Source organism: Aplidium turbinatum, chromosome 7 (assembly GCF_918807975.1).
Source record: "Aplidium turbinatum chromosome 7, kaAplTurb1.1, whole genome shotgun sequence".
NCBI lineage: Eukaryota > Metazoa > Chordata > Ascidiacea > Aplousobranchia > Polyclinidae > Aplidium > Aplidium turbinatum.
Genome location: NC_137478.1, coordinates 2,215,850 through 2,241,144, shown reverse-complemented (window position 1 = coordinate 2,241,144; position 25,295 = coordinate 2,215,850). Strand labels below are relative to the sequence as shown.

Here is a 25,295-nt window from a genome sequence, read left to right as displayed (position 1 = left end):
GCCCACACCGCTTTGAAAATTTTTTCAAGTGTTTGGCAAAAAAAATGCGCTTTTGGTATAAAGCTTATTTTGTGGATCTTTTTCTCAACCGAATCATTGTTTAAAATAGAAAATCTTGTGAACCCTGTTTTGGGTCGTAGTGGACCCTAAAGATTTCATGGCCCCCAGCTAACCCTTGCATTAGTTTCACTACTAAGCACATATACCACAACAATGCACAAGTAGTTTTGTGTGATTAATAGAAAACATCAAAACACTTTAACTATATTTTCACCGTACAAAGAATCTGGATTGTCTTTGGTGTCTCATCAGTTTCACCTCAGTTACGATCTGCCGTTGATTGAATAGAGACCTGTGTGATAATACTTGATTGTGAATCGTCAAAGTGCTTTTTCGTTGTTTTGTTATTATATTTTCATTATGTTACGTCTAGTACGTTACAATTACGTGATTATGTTTTTATAACGTCTGCTATTTTGCAAATGTAAGTAACACGTGCTGTCCGATGTCTTATTAATAAAATTTGTGCCAGCCTTCAAATTATTATTAATTTAATACAAACTGCAAATGTACCTCAGCAACATGTTAGGGTTGTGAAATTATTCAGTCGGACAAACGAGGAATAAATTGATATTTAACGTCAACGAGTCATAAAAGATAAAATAGACAGAAATAGGTAGAAATTATTTTAAAAGTTGTCAATTAAATGTTTTTTTTATACAAAGCAATAGTAACAAAACATGTAATTTGTTTAAACATATCATTTGATCTATGAATTCAAAACAATATATTTCCAAATTCAAAGAAGTATAAAAATTCTAAACAATTTAACAATAAATATGGAGCTTAATAATAGTTAGATATTTTATAGATTCCATTTTTTTGCAAGGACAAAAACAAATACTTCTTATCAACCTACGGCTTGGGCCAGTGCATGAACATTCTAACGCGTTTCGATTTTGCTCGTAATTCACAATGAAATGACATGCTTGAAATGTAAAACAAAAAAAAATGAAATAAGAACATAAAATTCCAAGACATTTTATTTCGTTGAAAAAAAACTTTGTTTCAAAAACTTGTTTGCTGGTTGCGAAGATTCTACATAAAACATCACAAAAATGACGTAAAACAAATGTTTTACCTGGAATCATCGTAACTAGAAAATTGAACAACCCCGAGCCAGGCGCTTCCTGACGCGATAGAGAATCGCGAACTAACGCTTCGGATCCATTTGAGGACAGTCTGGAAATTCCTTTTTCCCACAGACTCTGATCCATCGATGAGGAAAATGAGATCCAATCGAGAAGTTGGACACTCTGAAAGAAAAAAGTTGTAAACTGTATTAGGCAACAGTCAATATAATCCTGGCTGTGTAAAAGAAGCAACCTACCTGGCGTCAGCATAAGGCTGACTGCTCACTATAAAACAACCAGCAATTGCGATTCTCTAACCATATCGAAGTAGCTTCCACGTCACGTTAGAAGCAGTAATTCTTGTTTTTGTTTATAAAAATGTGCAATATACGACTAGAAACATGAACAATATGCAATTTAGATTATTACGAGCGCGGGTATAATATCTTCTTCTAGGACAGCCACGCTTTGTAAACGTCACAGTCTTCGAAATTTTCATTTATTAGGCTAAGTTTCTAATTAGAATTTCTAACTTTAGACGTGAAACCAACCTCAGACAACAACTTCTTGTTCGGATGGCTGACATGTCGCTTGGCTAGATAGTCGAGTCAATGGTCGCGGCCTTAGTTTGTTTAATTGTCTATTTTTGTTTAATTAAATTTCACTTAAATCTGAAAACAAATAACACGCAGTACATTTTGTAGAAGCAGTGACGCAAAACTATATCCTTGTTTATTATTCATTATCCCACCTGGTTTCCTAAAGGAATCAGTTATATCTGTTTAACGTTGAAAAAATGTTTGTGCTAGTTTAGTTGATAGGCTGCATAGTGCATACCATACACAGCAGGGCTACCCAACTGGCGGACCGCGGTTCGAACCCTGACCTTCGGAGTGTTCAAAGTAGACCTCGGGCTTTCGGAAGAATAACCTCATTGCCACGTTTCTGGGCCTCTTTAAACAGATTTCTACTGGGAGAAAGCATTTTCTTCTGTGATCATCCTAGTAGTTAGGGGAGGGCCCCCCAGGCCTCCCAACACTTTGTCAATAATCCTAAAAGTGTTACATTTTACCTAAAAAAATGGTTCGTTACTTTTATTGATACTTTAACTTTCGTGGTTGCGCATGAAATAATTTATTCACCGGACCGCTAAAAGCATTCCATTTGTCACACTGGACTTTTATTAACATTAGTTGAGTAACCCTGATATACAGTATACCGTATATTCATCTTATAATGCTCCTGGCTTTTATTAATTATTGATAATGTTTTAAGGGAGCCTGGGAAAATACTGCCAACCTGGAGTCGTAAAAATACCCCTACGATAGAAGCTTAAACAAACAAGAAGGCTGTGATGTTATTGTACATAAAGCAATTACTGTAGCTTGTCGTGAACAGAATTGTTTTTTGTGACTAAATAAACACTTGTACCAAGGCTGCGCGTTCGGACGTCGGCGTTCCAAGATGCCCCCTTATCCGTCGTTTGAAAACAGAATCCGGGGTTGTAGTTTGTAATAGCGTCACCAACTGAACACTCTTGAGTCTTGGTCGGAGAACAAGACTAAACAACAATGATATTAAGACGCTTACGCATCTTGCAGTTTCAGCAGGTCAATCTTATGACATGACATAAATAAAACTTATAAAGTTATTTCTATTTGATCGATAGCTCAGTTGGTTGAGAGCTTGACTTTTTGAAAGAAGATACTTTACGAAGTAATAAGCCACAATTAGTTTTAGTTGAGAAAGTTTTTGTTTCATATTACTGCAAATGTGTTTGCTGCTAAACGTTTGAGAAAACCTTTGACTTTGAAACTTGCTTACAAGTCGCAATGAGACAATCGCAGTTAGCTTAAATGTTGGCGATAAGTTCTAATCAAACTTAACAGTATTGCATTCCTTACTATAGTTAGATCTCCCGATGGAGTAGGAACAACTCCAAGACTCAATCCATAAGCATCTCCTCTTGCAGCATCCGGAGGATTTCTTAAGGTAGAACAAGGATCAGAAGGAGGATTCGGAGGAAACGAAAGTGGACAGCTTATCACTGCTCCTATTGCTCCAGCTGCTGCGTTTATCCAAAATATGTTAAACAAAAGTTTATTGACAGCATCACCACATCTTCATCATTATCATCTTCAAACCGTTATCACACAATCATCACATCATCATCATTATCATCTTCATTACTACGTCATCATCGCATTATCATCATCTTTATTATCACGTCATCATCGCATTATCATCATCTTTATTATCACGTCATCATCGCATTGTTATCATCAATCATTTATTGACGTCACTCAAGGCGAGCTTCCGTGGTGCTTTGGAGTTTCTGTTTCCTTACTTGTAAAGAAAGTTAGATCAATGAAAACAATTAAAGAGACGATTGGTATGGATGTGTTTACTGACATTTTCTAATTATTGATGTAGAAATTCCCACGATAAACGTGGCAGAGTTGCAGGACGCTGTGAGACATCGAGAGGTATGAAGGATGTCATAGAGTGACCGAGAACCGAAACCAGTTGACCCAAAGAAGATGTAAAAATATTTCCCTAACTTACTTGAGTTTAGGGTTGAGTTTTCTAGTGGCATGTCATTCGGATTAATACTTTTAGGTGCTCCAACTGTAATGCTGATAATATATTATATTTATAATATAATGAATTAAATAAATAACTGATACAAATATAACAACCAGTAAGTATCTAATAAATAATGCTTAAGATAGTTGGTTTAACCACGTACTATAAGTGTCACCAGGCGCGAATCTAAGAGTTTTTTTCGGGGGGGGCCAGAAAATTTGAAAATTAATTAAAAAGAAAGAAAAACCTAAACAGATATGAACAATTGAACAATGATACTACGACATATACGATATGCTAGAAAATAGACATTAAAACAACCATTTTCATCAATTGTGATGCCGAGGGACTAATATCAGCTGTTTAGAAGCATATCAAACCATTTGATGCGGAAACATACAATTTTTCACAAAATTTTGGGCCAAAATTTTGGGCCACAAAATTTTTTCACAAAATTTCACAAAATCCCGGGCCCCTTGGGCCCCCCCCCCCCATGAATCCGTGTCTGAGTGTCACTTTCAATTTCACTCAGTTTCAAATGAAATAATTCATCTTATTTAAAATAAAACAACATGTTTAACAACTATTTTCAGTTCAGAAAGAATTGAACATCGTTTGAAATAGCCAAGTAGATATCACTTTGGCAAAAAATAAGATTTTTAGTTCAAAACCAGGCCTAGGCAAAAATGATGAAAAACACTTCAATTCATTCTCTTGGAGTGGCTTGAAATCGCATGGTATGCATTTAGCCGCACAAATAAAAAAATTTCGGTGGTTAGAAATTGGTACTCATTTACTTTTAGATATTAAAAGAACGTAGTGTGCTTAAAAATGCTAATTGCCACTTGCAACACCATGGGAGAGTTTAACATATTTTACATTAGATGTCTGGAGAACAGCCGTATACAATTTTTTAATATATATCTTTACCTCGGTGAAGACTGAGGTTTGGAGCTCTTTTGCAAATTGAAATCGTATCCAAAAAATGTGGGATTATCCAATGGAAAGCTTGGATTTTGAGAGTTCGGAGTAACTATATTGAGTGCAGAGGGAGAGACATCGATATTGTATGAGCAGGAAAAGTTTGTCAAAGTAAACAACAAAATCACAGAACTTTTTATCATAAACATGATTTATTGTATAAAAGTAGTTTTATAATATTTTAATATTCAAATTTTGTTACAATACAAGCTCTGCAAAAAGTTTCTAAAATGATAAAACCGTACGAGTTTTACTGAACATTTTATGCTATTTGGCAACCCTTTTCAGTACAACAAAGTTGACTTTTCAAAGTTATACTCTCGCAATTAGAAACGAAAGTCGTGACGAAATACAGTGACACATGTTATACAAGCGGTTTCCATCGAAACTTTTTATGACGTAATTTGTATTTGCAATAGCCAACAATGTGGATTGTGACGTGTACAAAAGTGCTACGTCCTTAGAAGGAAGTCTACTTGGCCAGATAACAAAATTAGTCATTTTACAAGTAAAAAATAGGAAAACAACAAAATGAATATTACCTATTGCGACAAATGTTGCCAAAGTTAACGTTACAACTGTGCACCATCGTAATCCACATTTCGTTTGTTGAATACGAAATTATGTACAGATGCAGTCTTGCACAATGCTTTGTTGTTTTCATGGATCCTATTATTTTGCTTTGTGGCCTTGAATTAAAAGTCACATGCTGAGCAAGCTTTATAGGCCTCTGATTTATGCAAATTAATTCATTTTGTTGTATCTTTATATAGACTTTCTGTAAAATTTCCAATTAGGAATAGCGTGGGTTGTAACTGTGTGATTGCAAAGAATATACAATGAGTACATTCAATAGCTTCCTCTTTTTACAAGTTCTGCTAAATTTAATCAAGTAGTTAGTTAAACAATTGGTTCTTCGCAGTAACATAAAATTTGTATTCTAATTGTTGGCACATAATCATTTGTGGGCAGTGTCTCTATGGATTTTCCCTACTCACGCACTCTTTTTAACACTTCACTAACTGTGTGTGGTTTTTCAGATTTTACAATTTTTCGAGCTACTTCATAGGATGCACTTGTACAGTAGATTGGATATTTACATGAGAGTGTCTGTAGGCTACATCTGTTTTTGCAAAGCTTTCAATTCGTTTCATTAAAAAAATCTTTTAGCTTGGGTCTAATTTCTTTATGTTTTGAATGTTGGTGTTTCTTTAGGTCTTAAGGTGCCATTGAGACCTTGCTGAGCACAACTTTACAAAAGACGCATTGCGCTTTCGGCACACCAGCATCATCTTTTTCTATCAATGCAAAGCAACACTCAATAAATTATATAATTTTCAAACTAGTCGCTTACCAGTAGTCAAGTGCTTGCCTACCGTCACCGGTAAGCGTACCACTGGTCAATACCAGTGGTTCTCAAAGTGGGGCCTGCGCCCCACCGGTGGGGCATGGCAAAATTTTGGTGGGGTGTGGTCCTGTGGAGGTTAGGAGATAATAGACCAATTTCTCAACTTGCCTTGGTTATCACTATAGCATTTCATTGCAAATTAACGCGAAATACCAGATGCGCTTGTTTGCTATCAAATTAATTGGTAGAATATTAAGTTTGTTCACTTGTTTTCTGGCACATGTCATTAAATTGTTGGCACAATACTAGTCACTTTATTACGTCACCAATCTATTACGTATCGTTCTTTAAAAAACAGCGGTGCTTTTTTATGTTGCTTAGCAATTGTAAATTAATGTTTTTCTCAAACATAGAGAGAATTTTCTTCCGTCTCGTACAGTTGGCTGCTATAGCGCTAACTTAACCTAAGCATGAGAAAGATTTTTGCTTATGTAGGCTACTTTGGCTAAGTGAAAACTGATAAATTTTCCTCAGTCAAATGTAGGTTTAGTGCTGCTGCGGATTTGCTGCATGCCAATAGAAATCACCAAGCATGCAATGATTAAAACTGAAACTGACCAAACTGGAACCTCTAAGCAAGTAAACTAGTCAACCTGCATCAAGCGCAGAGCTACCATTAACAATATTATTGGGTATAGCAATAATTTAAGTAAATTTTGTGCGCTTATAGTTCATATCACATAGTAAGCATCGCAGTGATTCAGCGATAACAAATGCTTTTATAACATATAGTGGTTCTGGTGGGGCATGAGATTTTTTTGAAGACAAAGGTGGGGCCGGGGTCAAAAAAGGTTGAGAACCACTGGTCTAGATTCTAAAATAAACTCCAAAAACCTCAGCAATCGCTCACGTAGCAAGCCGCGTATTTACCATTCCACAGGGTCTTAGAGCATAACAATGCATTATACTTTGATGTAATTTTTCTTAAATCTGTGATTTTATGACTTACTGTAAGTACTTTTTAAAGTTACACCTTTCAATTCCTTGTTGATTTCTAAAGTTACACTGACAATTGATGGTTGAATTCCTGATTGTTTAGCAATAGTGAGCTACTTCTATCAGTAAACAATAAAGTTGTATTCCTGACCACTGCGAGATGTTGATGTGAAACTTTCTTATCACCGTTGTCGTTGGGCATGGCCGAATGGTGAAAACCCTGGTTCGTCGTTCGATACGGTGCCGGTTCGACACCGCACAAGAGCATATGGTCGTGTCTTTGGCAAAACACTTAAAGGCATGCCGTCGATTGCGGACTGTTCCTTAGACTCATTGTGATCCATTCGACTGTACGCCTTGATTTCTCTCATGATTATGAACAGCATGCTGCTCTAGAGGAAAATGTTTACTGCCTTCCTGAGGGTCATGACGTACTGAGCTGAATTGACTGCACCCTGGATCGAAAAATTGCCACACAAAATCGTTTGAAGAAACGTTTTTATTTACAAAATAAAAGTAGCTGCAGTTACTTTAAGCTATTTTTAGCTTGTGAATGCATCTATCATATCTGTGTCCCACTGCTACACTACAACTAACACTGTCATTGCACACCGGAAATTCTCACAGACCGTTAAAAATATTTTTTTAATAAAATAGACATAATGCTGGAACTACATAACGAGTGCTCGTAAAAAACATTTCAAAATAAACAAAATTCTACTTTTTTGTAATCTTTCCAGTTTCGTTAAAACCAACTTCACGAATTTACAATAAAAAGGAGAAATTTGAAACAACTACACAATGTTAGAGCTAAAGAACGATACGATGGTACTTTTAGAAAAACGATGTTACTTTTAGCAATCATAACCTAATTTACCGTAATGGCATAAGTCATACCACCGCCATCGAACACAACATTGATCAATTGGCAACACTCCTCACATAACTTTGACCTTAAATTGGAACCTATTTGCACGATAAAACGTCAGAAGGGAGTCTGGAAATGAAAATGCCATGAAAAAATTTTAATGACAGTTTTTGTTTTGGAAACTTTGAAATTTTGAGCTAGCCTACTGCTAGCAACATGGCATGACTGGATGAGACAGTCTTGCGTCGTGCTGGTGATAGTCAGTGACATCAAATGACTTCAAAATAAATGACGTAACGTTTATTGTTTAACTGCAAAATTAAATGCACAATTTCTTACAAATTTTTTGATCAAAAAACAGTCTTCAGAACAAGAACCAGTCAAACCAATGGCCAGGTTGTTCAAGCAAAGTTCTGTTTCCTAATTGGTGTGTAGGCTATGTGTAAACTGGTACGATACAAAAATATTTTTCCTTTGTGATGTAGCCTATTAACGTTATAAATGCTGGAATTTTTTAAACTCGCTGAGTCAAAGTACATCTCCTGTTACATGGGTTTGAAGTTGTTAGCTGTTCATCGAACGTGCAAATTGAATATAAATGTGAGTTTCTTAGTTCCAGCTTTTATGTCACTATTGGATCTCATCCTATTGAGCTTACAAGCCTGATGTGGCTGAGAAATATTTTGGTTTTCTGACTTTCCCAACACGAAAAATTATGTAAAATTAGAACTGCTTCCCTTGAAAATTAGCCTTTTTATTACCTTCACTTTTTCTTATTCTTAAAATTGTTAATGAAAAAACTGACATCCCAGAAAGAATTTCAGCTTTCAAGATTGTGTAGCACCAAAGTGTAATGATCATTTCAATATTACAATTTTAATCATTTTCAGAAGTTTAAGTTTAACTTCTTTTTTGACATTCGACATGCTGAGACCGAACGTCTATCCTTTCACCGCCTCAGGTTTACGATGTTTCTGGACTACACTTGTAGGCTACTTTGAATGAGAGAGTGCAGACTCGACGACCTCCTACGCCTTCAAGGTTTACGCCTTTACGGTCTTTCGCACTCTCTCATTGGATGCGCACTGTACGTTTTTGTTTTATGTACGTTTCGCATACAAACAAAAATAAAATGACCATACTGGAAAGCAGCCAATTGAACAATTTTTATTGTCTAAGTACCATCAGAAAACAAAACACCAAACAAGCAAAAGGATTAAAAAACGAGGTTATAAGTAAAGCGTGAGATTATCCAAAAACCATAAGGCGTTGAAAGAATAGAAAGATCGAACATTAACGCCCATCGAACATTAACGCCCATTAACGCCCATCGAACATTAACGCCCATGCACTTAACACAATGTAAAAGCAAAATTCAAGTTTCTTCATTTCCACAGAGTTGTTCGCTGATCAAAAGACTCCTCTTGCTCTGCTGTACAACGGCAAGTTTTCGTTCTTTGATCACGTGCACGCGCGGAGGAACGCACTGCTGACCATGTCATTCTTGATTTACATAGCACCAAATGGAATGCATGGTATTGGTAAACCAGCACTGGACGCAGGGCCGGATTTAGATGATGGGTGCATGGGGCACTTTGAGATCGGGGGGCCCCCGTGCGAAAAACCACCTCTACGTCTACAGTAGCATTAATCCAGCACTGCACAGCATTTTGCAGAAATTTTAAAGGCTGAAAGGAAAAAAATAACACAAAATCACATTTTTTCCACGTAGGGGGGCCCTTCAAAAGTCGGGGGGCCCGGGGCACCTGCACCCTCTGCCCCCCCCTAAATCCGGGCCTGACTGGACGAAACTACACTCACCTGGCCTTCAATCACCTTCCCTGAAATCTGAACAATCTGTCTTGTACGAAAGAAGAAGAAGGCTACCCAAACACATTTAGAGCTGGCTGCATAAAAATCAGACGATTTAGCTAAAAGTCTGATTGGATAATAATCAAAAAGCACAAAGTTAGTCGGTAGATTAATAAACGGCGATTTTAATCAGTGGATTGCAGTTGAAGCATAGGAAATAATTAGTCAGTAAAAGAAGTTGATTAATCAGAAGATTAGCTTAATCAGTAAATATTCATGAGAGTGATCCAGCTCTCACAGTGTCACTGTTCCAACTTTTGTTATGCGCTGCATCAACCTCTAAAGCTCCTGCCTGCTAAATAGTGGAAGTAAAGTTGGTGTTAACATCCGCTAGGGGGTTCGCGTTCCATAAAGATTATACGCTGTAGTTGTTTGCAAAGACTTCTTAACTTTCAGGAACATAAATTGCAATAACCAAACAAACAAGGTAGAACTTGTAACTACATGCCTTTCAATGAGTTATCGTTTCCCGACAGCAAAATCCGCTATTTTTACATTCGTTGTATCTATCTAAAAATGACGGATTTTGCTTTCTGGGTCGAAGCTCATCCTTGCTTGCCTTTCATGCATCTATATGCAGTAGTGTTGACAGGGGGGTCCATTGGGTACTTTTAGTCCCGGTCCCTAGATGATTCTAGAGAATCTAGGGATTCAGAACTTCTCCAAGCGCCTGAAAACTTGAAGAAACCGCCACGTTTTCTCTAGAAGTGTCTTGATTTGAGACACCTAGATCTTATTGGTACTGGCACCCAAATCATCCTTTCAACGGCCCTGAGCAGTAGCACCAACTACAATACAAACCTGAAACACTGCACCATCTTCAAGCATTTTATCTCTCAGAAGACAGATAACAACAACATTGACCACTAACTTAGTGGTTTGACAAGAAGTATATTTTTTTAATCCAAGGAATTATATTATCTCATGATTAATAAACGTAGGCTAATAAAGGGATTAACAGCGTATAAAAGATTAAGCTCATGATTTTGTATTGACTGAAGGTTCAAACTATGAACTCCAGTTTTTGACGCATTCGTCAAGTTTGAAAGATATTTACGGCGTAACCGCATTACCGTCCAGTCTTACTTTTATAACTGTTAGCAAAAAATAATACAATCGTTACCTTTTATAAAATCTTTTGTATGGCCAGAGCAGGGATCGAACCAAGCACAACCGAAGCAGAGGCAACAATATCGCCAGGGCGCTGGTGAACAGGATACAATTGGTTAGTAATGAAACAAAGATTTCTGTGAGTTTGTGCATTAACGAAAATATGCTATGGAGACGGAGCAACCTTCCTGGTGTAAGCACTACCTGACTACTCACTAAAGAACAGCGAGCATTGTGTTTCGCTAACCATACTGGTGTAGCCTTCACACTAGCCATCAAGACTTTTCCAAGGCTAAGAAAATAGGCTACATGTTGTCACAAACTCATCAACCGTAAAGATGTAATTTTTGAAATCATTTTTGTTAAATTTATGATTCATAAAAGTAATTTAATAAGCTTCATGTGAACTTCAACCCTTTTGTCACTTGATTGACAAGTTAAAACAATAGTTTTATTGCCAATCCAGTAAATCGATTTCAATCATCATCACCAAAATTTGGTCGTTTGATGAACATCAGTCAATGTTGATGTATCGTATGGATAAAACATTCCAACAAGAAAGTGTGGATTTTATATTTTTGTTCCCAAGGGTCGCGTAGTGGACCACCTGCTATGCAAACCCAGCCAACTGTCATATGCCATGAGATGTCAGATATCATATCCGTCCGGTGGTTCATGTGTGAATTGATACAGATCGTTGTCGGTTCATGATTACAAAGGTTAAATTTCTTGAACGACGTTAAACATTATTTTTATACATGGAAAAATAAACACTTTTAGCCTATGTTAAGAAAAATGTCCATAGAGATAAAAAATGACCCAAACATGACCCAGGGAAAAAATTATATGTAAAATATTCCGACACGCTCTTGTTAGTACTAGCCCAGATAACAAAATCCATCATTTTACATTGATTCAACGTCTGCAGACGTTGCATCACTGTAAAAATGACGGATTTTACTGTCTGGAAGTCTATCACTTTTAAAAGAAAGTAAGATCACGTAGCTTCGAGGTATCGATAGGCTACATCCTAAATCACAATTATTACGCGTTGTTTCTTCAATACGATATTGTTGTACTTCATTGAGCTAGCGTACCTTTTCGACCTTTCGATACTTTTGTACAAAGTTTTAATTTTTTCCCCTGGTATTTATGATTTGTAATGATGGGGCGCTTCCTGGTCAGAGTCACCGGGGGCGCCCACGTTTGGAAATTTTTAAGAATCTTTTAACCTGGACCAACCAGAATTTTGTAAATACAATAAGAACAATGGACGATCGATCGTTCTAGAACAGGGGTGGGCAAACGTTTTTTATCTCGAGGACCGCATTAAGAGTTTGAATTTGTTCGAGGGCTCACTATACTGTGGTATAATTAAGATTATAAGCCAAAGCATAAAATCTAAAAAAGCTAAAATATAAACTTTTTTTGAACTGACCTAAGAAATGGAGATTTTATACATTACATAAAAGATATACAAAACGTTTATGTCAATTATTTATTTAAACACAACTCACATGTATCAGAAGCATTAATGAGATGAAATATATGCAGAAAAAGTTTAAATGAAGTCCTTGTAGTAATTAAGCTTTTTAAGCAATTTTATTATTATTTTTTATATAATTTCTTCAGGCTTTCATGGCCGCACAGAAAATTGTTTCGAGCCGCATTCGGCCCGCGGGCCGTAGTTTGCCCACCTCTGTTCTAGAATCTAGAGGATCATGGCCGACATAGGATCATGACTTGAATAAGCCGACGCCTTATTCAGGCAGGGCCGATATAAAAAAAATTCAAGTTTGTCACAAATACGAATGAATTCTCTACGATGTTGTTAGTTGAGCAGTACATGGTATGTATGTAGAGAGGGAGAGTTAAAATACTGGAAGCCACAAACCTATGCTAAGAAGCATCAGAGGGAAGAGAACATGCGTGTGTATCTTCGGCAAATATTTTCCAGCATGTTTTCCGAAGCATTAGGTTATGTCAAATACCCTTACACTTTCAAAGCCAGCTAATGATTTTTTTCCCAGCATCATGTTTAGAGTAGTAAAGTGCCACCTATGATGTGAAACTTCTTTTCATGTCCAACTGCGAAGTATTGGTGTTTGTTCTACGCATATGTTACGATCATAGGAATTATTAAAATTTTATTGCTAGCTCCATGATTGGCATGTGTCAAAACGTCCAATTCCTCCATTAACGACAGAGCGGATGCTTTTAGGAAGTTCGCCAAAGCTTGGTTAAAATCAATTAAAGAAAAAGTGATATTGATTTTTCTAGAAAAATATCCCTTTTTAAGCCAAAGAGAGATAATTGCTCACTTCAACCATAAAATTTCCACCGTAAAAGAGCAGAATTGTTGATCAACAAACTAACTAAAGTTACGCTTTTTTCATTGATTCGATGCAAAAAGGCGTCGGTTCGAAGTTAACATTTATTTTCACTTTAAAAACGTATTCATCAACACACAGAGTTCTCTCCTTGGCCGTGATGAGCGTCTTTGGAATCCATTTGGTTTTGTTCATTTTTTCTTAAAAACGATTTAAGAAATATACAGTAGTTCTAAGGTCCATTAGACAATCAGTAATTAGAAATATTTTTGTTGGAAATTTAAAACATATTATGCGGCAAATCTACTTTGAATAAACTTGTATACCAGCCATTCAACCCGCAACGGAATTGCTCCTATGCGTAGCCTCAAAGATTAACATCATTTTCGAAGCAAAGATGTAGGCCTACTATTTCGTGTAGCTCTTGAAATAAGATGTTGTAGGTCATCAGAGAGTGTGCACATTTTTTTGTTACATCTTCAATAATGGAAATTACGATTTGTTGTATTTTTTCATTTCTGCATTGTGCTGTCGAATTAATTAAATCTTTCATTTCATTATTTGTTATTTTAATATCTGGTGTTTTCTAACAAAACCGTTGCTTTTCTTTAACCTAAATCAGAATAAACTCTATCGAAAGCTGTCATTTAATTCACTCTCAAAACTAAGAAGATATTACGCAGCTGATTAAATAGTGGTAAAATGTCAATAAAAACAATACAAAACTTTAATACCAAGATAGGGAAACTAAATGCCCTCAAACAGCCAAATCAATGAAAAGGGAAACACTAACTTAACGTTCAACAAATGCATTGTTATCTCACAATGTCAGCAAATATTTCCCTCTCGGATAAAGCAGATGGCAGAACACAAACTTAATATTGTGATGACCTATTTCTGTCTCTGTGAATATCCAATATATCTTTAATAAATTTTAATAAAACCAATTCCATGCTTTGAGGGTGAGAATGTCAGTCCAATGATGCCAGTGTTCATGTTTTTCATTTGTTGCTGTACCATGGAACTCTTATTTTGTGTCTGAGTCTGATTGTACGTCTAAATCATTTACTTCCCAGAGAGCAAAATCCGTCACAGACGTTGAATCTATGTAAAAACGACGGATTTTTTTGTCTGGTTTCAGTCAGTTGTTTTGGCACAGCCGCTCACCAAGTAAATTACGTCGAAAAACCGAAAGTGTAGCCTACTTGTTAGTGAATTGCTAAATTGATTAAGTAATTTACATTTCATAATCAACCCTGTTCACAAAAGTTGCCGTTTCCACATTGTTTCAACGTTCAGTCCCTTTAAATGATAACTCCATTTTGAAATCCTGGCAACGTTGTTTCTTGTAAATAACGTAAGAAACTTGTTAAGTGTCAAACTGTAAAACTTTTCATCAATGCACTGATACAAAACAAACACTGAAGATGTTTGCTTGTTCATCAGGATCATTACCATTTCTAACAAGAGCAAAACAATGTCCAAATGATGTCGAACCTCGTTTGTCTTCTTTATGGCGGTTTGCGGTAAATTTTCATCAAAGTGACTGAAAAAACATTTTCTTAATCTTATCAAATCTGATTAAATCACAAAAAGTGGGTTAAACCCTCGAGCTTATCATCCTATTGGCAGGTTTATTGGTTGTTTGATCACAACGTGGTGTAATCAGTTTATGAAGTTTATTGTGGAAAACTAGAAATGTTTAGATTTGTCAAAAGTCGGCCGATTTAATCAACAATAGTCTTTCTAGTTTGGTAACTTCGACTAAAAAGCGATTAAATTCAATGCTAACCTCTTCATCATCATTTAAAGATCCTTGTAAATTAAATATGTTTTGATGAATGATAAACTTTATTTCAAAGATGCAAATGCTTCGTTTAGGAGATTTAAACTTGAATAAACCTTGGAAAATTCCAACTTTAAAGCAGTAAATACTTGACAGTGACCTGGATTCGAACACAGGTTAACGAAGCGCAGAGGTTACGAGTCGACACCTACTAATCCGCTACTGAGGTAAAGCGATAGAGTCTGAAATAAAGGTGGTTCTGTCAGAACTAAAACTAGAAAACAACTTCATCAACATCACAAGCAAGGAGTTCTTGCTATCGTGAGGTTTTGTGAGGACCATCGCAACAATTTTATTATAACTACATTGCTTCAACGTTAGTGAAGGCAAAGTTAATGAAACTAATCAGCAATACCACTGCTCCTTTACGAGCATCAACTTCCAGCAGGCGTGACGCAATACCACGTGACGTAACACCGCGTGGAGTGCTCAGCTTAGCCACAATGTACAGGAATTTTTTTTCGCTTTTTTATTTGTTTTATGCAAAACAACATTCGCGTAACATCAGGTTTCAAGATGAACAACGTGTTTTATTGCGCTCCCAAAGGATGTACTTGCATGTGCTATCGATTGTTTGATAATAAATCAGTCGCGTCGGTTGGTTCTGTCAATGAGATTGTTCGATGTAGGTCTCTGATGCCAAATTAATGGAATCAGGTTTGCAAAGCGACTTCCATGTTCTGTGGTTCAAAAGGTGAACAGAACTGTTCTGATCAAAGTCGTAAAAACTTACATGTTTTAGATGCACTTTAATGTTGATTATTCTGCAAATGTTGCAGTCTTTTGGAAAGATAATCCCTGTGTTAGGTTTTCAATTAAAGTTTGCCATTAAGTCAAGTCAAAAGTAAAACAATCAATTAAGCCACTTACAAACTTAAGCAATGTCAATTGCTTGTTAATCATTCCCTTGTGCGAACTGCATGGGTTGCCTTTGATGTGACGAATGCTGATGCTATTTCAGTTGATACGATTTACATACGATATGTTTATTCGATTTGCCTTGACCTTACATTTAGTTTCTTTCGTTAAATTCTTCATTTTGGTTGGGGTCACGGCAAAATTGCCAGGAAAGCATTACGAAAGTCAATAGCAAATTGCAACTGAGACAGCAGGAACATTTCAGTAGATCATTTTTTGGCTTTTTTCAAGTAGCCTATTCTACATAAACAACTAGATCATAATAACTTTGCTTTGAGTCTTTTAACTTTTACATCGTAAGCTATCTTATCGTAAGATGCAGCTACATCAAAGCATCCCACTTGTTGTGCTAGATCTTTGTGAACCACATGCTTCCTCTTGTAACGTTCTTGTAATGTTATTGATGACATTTGCATACGTTACAGACACCAATTGAAAACTTGAGTTGTATCAATTGAGTTAGATTTTTAAGAATATGAGTCAATGCTAAAATTGTGTAGGTCAGTGCTCAAAAAGCATTCTCTCACATAAACGTTTAAGTTTATGTCATAAACAGAGGGACTATGTCAAGCCAACCAGTAGAATTTCACCGCATGGTTAGCTATACAGTTGTAAACCTTCATTAGTTCAAAAGTTGCTTTTTGTGATTTCGTAATATTATTAAACTCAAAAGTTCTCCAGTGCAATTTTGCACACCTCAGTGGCCGAGTGGTTTCGTCTTCGCTCGGGTATTGGTAAATCTAAGATCGATTCCTGGTCGTGTCAAACAAAAAGGTAAAGGTGGTCCCATACTTGATTCAAGTATTGCATCATTGGAAAGCCAACGCCTTATCCGTTGCGCCATCCCACCGCCGCCCATGTTGTCAAACTGAAGACTTTAAAAACGGTACCGATTGTGTTTTTTCTTGCATACCGAATTGTGATGTCATTGTAAACTTAAAACTTTAAAATGAGCCCTGCTGCTAAAAACTAGTTGAAAGCGACAATAAATAAAGCTATAACATTATTATTATTGAATACTGAAATTATTAGTGCAATTTGGTACCCTGTGAAACTTTTTTGGCAACTAGCTTCTGCCCAGAGCATTGATCAGCAAATCCACTACAACAATATCAAAACTGAAATATCTTACAATTAGCCAAGCGTGCACTCAGAAATGTGGAAGTATTTTCTTTTTTTAACAGATTATTTTAAAATTTGCAAACACTCAAAAACCGTAAAGGCATGAAAAGTTAATTACTTTTCTAACCGGCACTCTCTTGCTGAGAAATGTGCACATTTGTAGCATTTTTAAAATCTTCTCTATGGCATAACTTCACCTGGATTAGAATCCATTCATCAGCTGGTATTTCAGCAAGTCGGAACTTTAGAAATACATGCGTGTATCTATGATTGTGACAACCGGTTAAGATATTAGTGAACTTTGCAATAATGAAATGCATTTGAAACAAAGCCCTAATGTTGAAACTCTAACTAACTCTTTTATTCGTCACCACATTAATGAAAACGTTATGAAGTTGTTCAGTGCACAAAGGTCTCTTTCCAGCGCGTGCAATTATGACGGAATAAGATGAGACAAGGAAACAGCAAAAAGGTCATTTGCAAGAAATAAACAATTTTACTCATCGAAATTACAATAAAAATTAAACAGCTTTTCAAGTTGCATCAAAAGATACTGTCATCAAGGCAGAGTCTTTGAGGGTGAAACGTAGCTGTAAAATCAAGAAACAAAGATAAATGCCTGAGAAAGAGATTCTAAACTGCTAAAAATGCTACACCCAGCGCCATTGTGCTTTAATTAACATCGTAATTACACTAAATGATGTAATCAGAGTCCCATTAGAACTTTGATATTGTTTTAATTTGTGGCAAAACATGGGAACAAGAACTAATTCACTTTTACGACTTCATCAAGCTTTTCAGCAAATAATGTTTCTTAAAGAAAAGTATAAATGAGTTGTTGACAAACTTTTTCATCATTGCAACACTCAACAGGTATCATTAATATCAAAATTATGTTCAACAGCCTTGCCAATTTATTTTAACAAAGAGTTGTTGTTGACGTCGCTATAGCCTACACTTAGTCTCGCTTGCATTATGACATAAGGCTCTAATTTTGCTCTTGTTGCTGTACTTGACACCAACATTATTATATCTGATGAATAGCAACCGAAACCGCTGCATCAAACTAGCATGTACTGCATCAATCTCAATTATTGGATTTGTTCGTAAAAGAAGCCGCATGTTTAAACGAAAGCATGAAAATAGTGTTTATCAAAGAAAGTTAAGATGTTTTGTAAATACGTTCAGCGTGAAGATTTATAAACATAATATTATGCGCATGGCCTGCTTTTTCTAAAACATCAGCTCTGTTTGATCAGCTGTGACGGGCCGAGCAAACCGACCCTATTCTATGCTACAGTATTGTGTTTTGAAAGTTGTTGAGTGGTGACCGCCTGACCGGGTTTTTGCGTCTACGCATCTCAGATGTTTCAAATATTTCCGGTTTACCTCCAAAGTTTAAGGGCTAAGTACAATCTTTCTTGTTGCCATGTATTCCTAAGTTTTAAAAGATTATTAGGATTACATCATATTAAAAAGTTTAGCCTACATACCCTATTTAATAACAACTATTGTATGTGAAATTTGATAATGTGTCATCTTTTTCTAGTTGCTGAACACTACAGCACAGATAACAAGGGCAGACCTTCAATTGTAATAGAACTAATAATAATGATTATTCTAAGGTATATTTGTCCATCCAATACGAAAGGTCTGCACGATTTAGGTGATGGAACAGAGGTTTGGCTGCTCTCTCGTAGCCTTTTAGAGTAGTCGGTAACTTGGAATAACAAAAGGTAAATTCCCAGACTGCAAAATCCTGATTTTGTTGTCTGGGTTCTCAGTCCCAAAGACTCAAACAAAGAACCAATGGATTGCAAAGGAAAAAATCATGATCAAGCCTAAACAAGGCGACGATTACCGTGAGCCTCCACAAATAGTCCATAGTTCTTTAAGTTTGCAAAATCTTGGTTTGTTCATGTTGAAGATTTTTGATGATTTTCAAACGTGGACGCCCCTGGCCCTGGTGCCTCCGACCAGGAAGTCGCCCCATCATTGCCGAGTGTTCAACTCTGCGTTAGCGGTAGTTTGCGTTTACAAATAAAAGATCGATCTAAAATCAATGTTCAGCTATAAAATTGCACCTGAGACATCATCTTCTGAGTGTTTTACTTTATATACTGACACATTCTCCGGATGTAGTTCTATATAGTTAGACAGCGTTTAGAATCAAGTCTATTGCTTTTGTTTAGATGAGGTTTTCCTCTTGCGCTTTTTGTTTCTTTATTCAAATGTTGGAGCGCAGCGGGAAAGCACCACGTCAATGACGCGAACCCGTCTTCCTCGCGTCGTTTGGAACAACCGCCGTCCGCCAGTCGTCGAGAAGGCGACGTCGAGGTTGCACGTTGTGGAATGCGACAACCCAGCTAGCAAGTCAATACTTTTTACATTGATTCAACGTTTGCAGATGTTGAATCAATGTAAAAAAAAAATGACTGCTTTGATGAAGTGAAGCAGCAATTCAATGCAGCCAAAAGCAAATCGACAGATCGAATGAACCAGTGCCAACATTAATGTCAAGGCAACAGATTATATTGTAGGTAGAGTGCTCAGAAATCAGCAATACATGTTGTATTGGTTTAGGGTAGTTTAGACAGGGCTGTAATACTTTCTATCATAACAATTAGTCTTCAAGCTCGTTGTCTTTTACCCAAAAATATATATAAATTTTGGTCAAAAAACTACCAGCTTCAAGTGAGAAATTCCAAACAAAACTACTACTATCTTAGGAATTCAAAATATGGTTTTGAAAAAGCTTTTACAGTATTGGCAAGTTAGTCTTGAGGAGAGCTTCTATTCGTGCATTGTAACAGCAGGACAGGAACCAGGCTAGTTCTGACCCACTATGATTGTCGTTTGAAAGGAAATAATGACCTAACTAGCAAAGTGGTCTGCTTACATTGCTGCAACGTTTGCAAACGTCGAATCAGTGTAAAATGACTGATTTTGCTAAATAGGTGATAGCAATTCCACCAGTATCTTGTTAATCCTAGGAGGAGTAAAGTGCATGTCAAGTAAAGTGTTTGAATATAAACTTTCAGTGCTGTGTTCATGATATAAACTTGCAATTCACTCTTTACAAGTCTGTCAATCACCTCGCATTTTTGTAGAAGTTTTGCCTTTCTTTTAATCCCACAAATTACATGCGAAACGTACGCACGTCGAGAATGTGGCTGGTGTGCCATAAAGATTTGAAAGGATGAACGTTGAAGCATGGGACAAAGCATTACAGTCAAAGAGTTACTTTAAACAGCTTATTAGACATTATGCATCGCATTATGCAAAATGATTTTGTTTTTCACATTCAATATTGGAATTATGAGTGCAACCAAGTTATCAGTCTGGTTTGACGTGGAAGGGGTAACTATCATCGTTAGATTTTCTTTTTCGTTAAACTTTCTTCGCCACTCTAGGGGTCGAGTGGCGGCGACGCGGTCTAGATGTTTGGGCGGGTGTCGAGCAGCCACCGAATAGATTCGTCATCCAGTTCACGCAAACGACGCACACCATTTGAAACATGCCACAGGTCTGATGAGCATTTCAATGCAAGATCAATATAAGGGGTGATCTTCTTTGTTTTTGTGGGCCGTTATCTAATGTAGCTTGGCATTAACGGGCCGCCATTCCCGTGCGCCTTTCTTTTACTTCAAGGTAATGGAAAGATAGACCCTCGGCCTTAGACGCTCAAAGAACGTTTGTTGAAACAATATTTTTGTAAAGCATTGCTCTCCACATCTTCTCCAAAGCAGCAAGTCTGATTCGTGATGCAAAACGATCTTTTCAAAAATATCTGTACAAGATTTTATTGACTTGAGCGTAGAATAGCCGTAGCTGAACATGGAGTCACTGTACTTAGGTATAATGAAACAGTCGAAAAAAGTCACGCGTTGGTTAGGAATGTATTCACGAATAGCGCAACACAATGTTGATATGTCGGTGCACAAATGAATTCTAAAGACCTCAAGTTGTTTTTGCGATGTTTTACATTGTTGACACGTTGTGTTTGGATTAATGTTTACATCAATGTTTTGCACACATGGTGCTAAACCTAGTGCAGTGAGTCACCATGTTGTCCTTCAGATTACGTTTGTTGACTAAACCTCAACCTTTGCTCAACTAAACCCAAAGATACAGCCACACACGATGCATTTCCATATCATCCGGCCAAAGTCTTCCATGGTGTCATTTTTTCAGTGTTCAAAAAAATTTGGATTACTGTAAAAGTGTCAGGTGTTTGAAACTGGGTGAATTTTTGTTTCTTGACCAATCATGCAATCCTGGTCCCACCCAAGGTTTCAGTCCGATGTTGAAACACACCGTTCATCTCTTATCAGAGTGTAATAAATTGTGTGGACATAACTGCTGAACGAAAGGCGGCAGAGAGAAAGGAACTGGCCACCCTACTCTCATTAGTGCCGAAGGCTTCCTATAATGAGAACTTTGTCTTCTCATCCCCGATACTTAGATTAAGAATGGAACTCATCTTCGTCTTATAATCAAGAGATGCGTTTTATACATCGATGAAAATGCAAGCACTTTAAACACGTAGCAACTCAGCCATTGAAAATAGTCATTTGTATATTCCTACATCCACTTTCAATCATTTCATTAAATTTTCGTTACGGCACAATCATGTGTTCTTAGGCGTCGAACCGGCGTCCTTCGCTCAGATGCTCACACTCCGCGGCAATGGACCCGAACAACGAACATTGTGTTGAGAGCGAGCCACGGTTGAACGCCATTCTGAACCCTCACTAAAATTTTAAGTTTTCTTTTGTCCAGTTTGTCACGATTAATCCACGTAATTAAAACGAAGAATGCAATGAATGTTTTCTTCTCTACTTTAGACCTCAATAGATTGCCGAGAAAGTGACACAAACAAATATTTGCAGTCGGTTTATAGCACAATGCAGCTAACACAGCCGAGTTGCCGATTCCTTTATTCCGTCTTTTTTCCCTGTCTGGAAGGATTTGACGGATTGGAAAATATAAAAAAGGCGAATAAGGTTCGACAGCGAAAGCTTTGTTTGTCATTTTTGTCGGCTTGTTAAAATGGAACGTATTGACTGGAGAGGAGCAAGTAACATAATTCGTTCTGTTAAGATTATTTGAAACTTGCTGGAGCGTAGCACAGGTCTAAAGATTAACTACTGCTGCTGAACATCTGGGTACAAATTATTGTTCAGACAAAGACGCTTATCTGAGCTGTTTCCACGCAGTCGTTGTTTGCTTACTGAGAGAAAACGTAACTTTAGAAAGTTTTTTTCGATGCTTTGTGTTGTCACAAAGCTTCACTTTCAACGTTAGCGTACGGTTTTGAGCCACAAAGAGCAGTGGCTTTGCTTCGAAAACAAAAAAACGACCTGTCGGTCTTTGGAATGGACATGACCGAAGCGATTGCGCAGGACTTCAATCTTCTGCGAGCCGACTGCTTTTCGATTGACCTCCGACCCTGCCGAGCGGAGTTGTATGCATAATCAAAGTCGAGCTCAAGTTGAAACTATTAGGCTTGTATTCCACAATCTTGTAGGATTATATATAGGCCAGCCTAGCATTGCAATTTTAACTCATACAAAAATGGATATTTGTGCCTGTTTTAGACTTCAAATAATTCTTTCGATTTGGGCATAACATATAAAGCTTGTTTTCTAATCAAACGACGAAGCACGATCGGTTGAAGACAAGTGTTGCCAGGTTCAAAACTGATTGACTTGAGTCAAACTTAAACTGGTGTCATTTGCTCATTCAGGCGAGCAGAATTATTTTAAATTTGTAGTGATAGGCCTACTTACTAACGAGAAATTTAAATATAAATTGCAGTTTCTGACTGTAGCAGAGTGTGGATCGTTTCATAATTTTACGTTTTGTCGCCTTTAGCTCAAAATTCCATTTGGTTTGCTTCAATTTCTGTACTGGGAAAGCTTTCTTTAATATCGCATCGTAACATGGCACATGGTCTAAACTTTATAAGCAAGGCATGGCCAGCAAGATTGTTAGATTTGAATTCTTTGCTGCTTGATTAACCCGGCTCATAACAGTTTGCTTGTGTTCCCAGCAAATAGGCACCATCTACTGCTGTTATAAGGAAGTGGTTAATATGTAACTGGATCTTATTGGCATTGCTCGAAATTTCACAATCGAAAAACTAAAGGGTCACTCCCTCTTTATCAAGACTATATTGACTAGAACTAGGGATAGCTTGCAACATGGAACATATTTTTAAATTGATGACTTCACTGTTACATTGTTTGGTCATCATTCTTGTTAGTGTTCGGATCGGGAAGGCTCAACTAGATCAAGGTAAGTTTTACATTGCCTAACGTTTTCAGTTTTGCTTATGCCAGTTATACAGTGTTGTACATGCCGTGCCTGTCTAAGCGACTATGGCATTCACTTGTAAGTTGAAACTTAACTTCGTTCGATAAGTTGTCGCGTTGAATTTCATTGAAAGTTTCTTGTCAGGATTACTTCATAAGCTTGAAATAAAGCGCCCTAGCTACTTATTAACTATGGAATTGCGGGATCACATGTTGCACTTCAACCTTAATTATTCCGCCGCCAACAATAATAAAACTAAAAGTTATTTCTCAACTTGTTTTCCTGACACCAAAGTAGATAAACGCTACAAATAAAAGCAGTGTACAACATTCAATACTTTTATTCTCATCCTTATCATCAAGCGGGTGACTGTTTTGAATTTTCGGGGTTTGGTTTGCGTATGTTGGGCTGACCTGCCTAGGGCTGTAGCAAATGTCAAAGAAATAATTTACTTGACAAAATGGATAAAAATACATTTTTCATGTGTTTTGCCCCCGACCGCTACATCCCTTGACTAGCCCCTGTTGCGTCATCGCTCTTCATAATGGGCGGGGCACAAGACCTGCAAGTCATTTACGCCTTTATTTATTATTTGGCTCGTCACAACCTTCAATTACGTCATAATCACTTGGTTTGACAAAGCAATTTAGGGAGAAACTCACTTTAGATGTCGCGCGTTTTATTTGGAGGGCCAATAAACTTTTTGAAATCTAACTTTGAAACAAGCAAGTCTGAATAAAAGAGAAGATTATACTTTAGCAAACGTTTGGAAAATTGTATTAACTTTTGCCTAACCATACCTGCTATCACCGTACAATCTGTAAATAATGATTCAATGCGTTTTGCTGGAACAAAAAATCGTTAAAGGATTCTTTTTTATGATAAAATCTTTAAAAAATGTTGCCATACATTTTAATCGTTACCGTAAAGTTGAAAACGATTGAGCGACTGGTAATTATTTGCAAAGTATGCAATATGCATATCTCCAAAAAGCATTCTCAGTGTGGGATTAGCAAAAACTTTTCATTATTAACTGCATGCCCTGTTAAGCACAAATTGTCGTTGATCACAAAAGCTTCCACAACTTTAAAATCAGCGTTTTAAGAAAAGTGGTTTAAACACCAGGCGATTGCACTTTGAAGTTTACATCAAGAAAACTAAAAGACCTGAAGATCCGACACTATTAAAAAAGTAGAACAACTTTAATGACAAAAATGGATAAAAACAATTCTTAAAAAAATTTGATTTTTATGAGAAAATGAAGAAATGCATTATGTCGTCAGTACGTCACCACGTGTCTTCCCTGACACTATTTTGACTTTGTTGCACAGGTGCACTGAAAGTTTGTTTTGATTTATGTAAACAAACACGGAAACGTAACAATATACTTTGCGTCAAATGATGCCCGTTACAGGATTACATGCAATTGTTTGAAGTGTATTCCATGTTTGTTTGTCTGTTATTGTTATGTCACAACATCACAACCACGTGACTTGAAAAGCCAGGTTTTCTGGAATTTATGTGTTCTGATTTATATTAATTTCACTTTTTGATGCAAAAATTTAGTATAAATGATTTTAGAGAAGCCCACATATAATTTAAAACGCATCATATCAAATTTACAAATGAAATAATTTGTATCAAATATGGAAATATGCACCTTGGTTATTTATGCTTCGATGGCTACTGCCGCCCACCAGTGATGTATTGCTCTTTCAACACAGATTGAAATGAGCATCACAAGTCATAGATGTTTGCCCAAGGAGGATGCTTACTCGAAACAGGGCCAGTAACTAGAGTTTCCTTGCAAGTACAGTATTTTGACTCAAAATATAAACAAAAGAAGCCCCTGTTTTACATTGAGTGT

At 36.8% G+C, this 25,295-nt stretch overlaps 1 protein-coding gene across 1 annotated transcript in view; it reads left to right on the top strand.

Annotated features, from left to right (window-relative positions):
• Window positions 1-8,836: 8,836 nt before the first annotated feature.
• Window positions 8,837-25,295, top strand: part of LOC145774500 (discoidin domain-containing receptor 2-like) — a 33,472-nt gene continuing 17,013 nt past the window's right edge. The window contains exons 1-4 of the mRNA XM_082585758.1: window positions 8,837-8,873; window positions 9,310-9,453; window positions 18,895-19,020; window positions 19,303-19,479. Of these exons, the coding sequence (XP_082441884.1) occupies window positions 8,837-8,873; window positions 9,310-9,453; window positions 18,895-19,020; window positions 19,303-19,479 (484 nt within the window). The remainder of the gene's footprint in view (window positions 8,874-9,309; window positions 9,454-18,894; window positions 19,021-19,302; window positions 19,480-25,295) is intronic.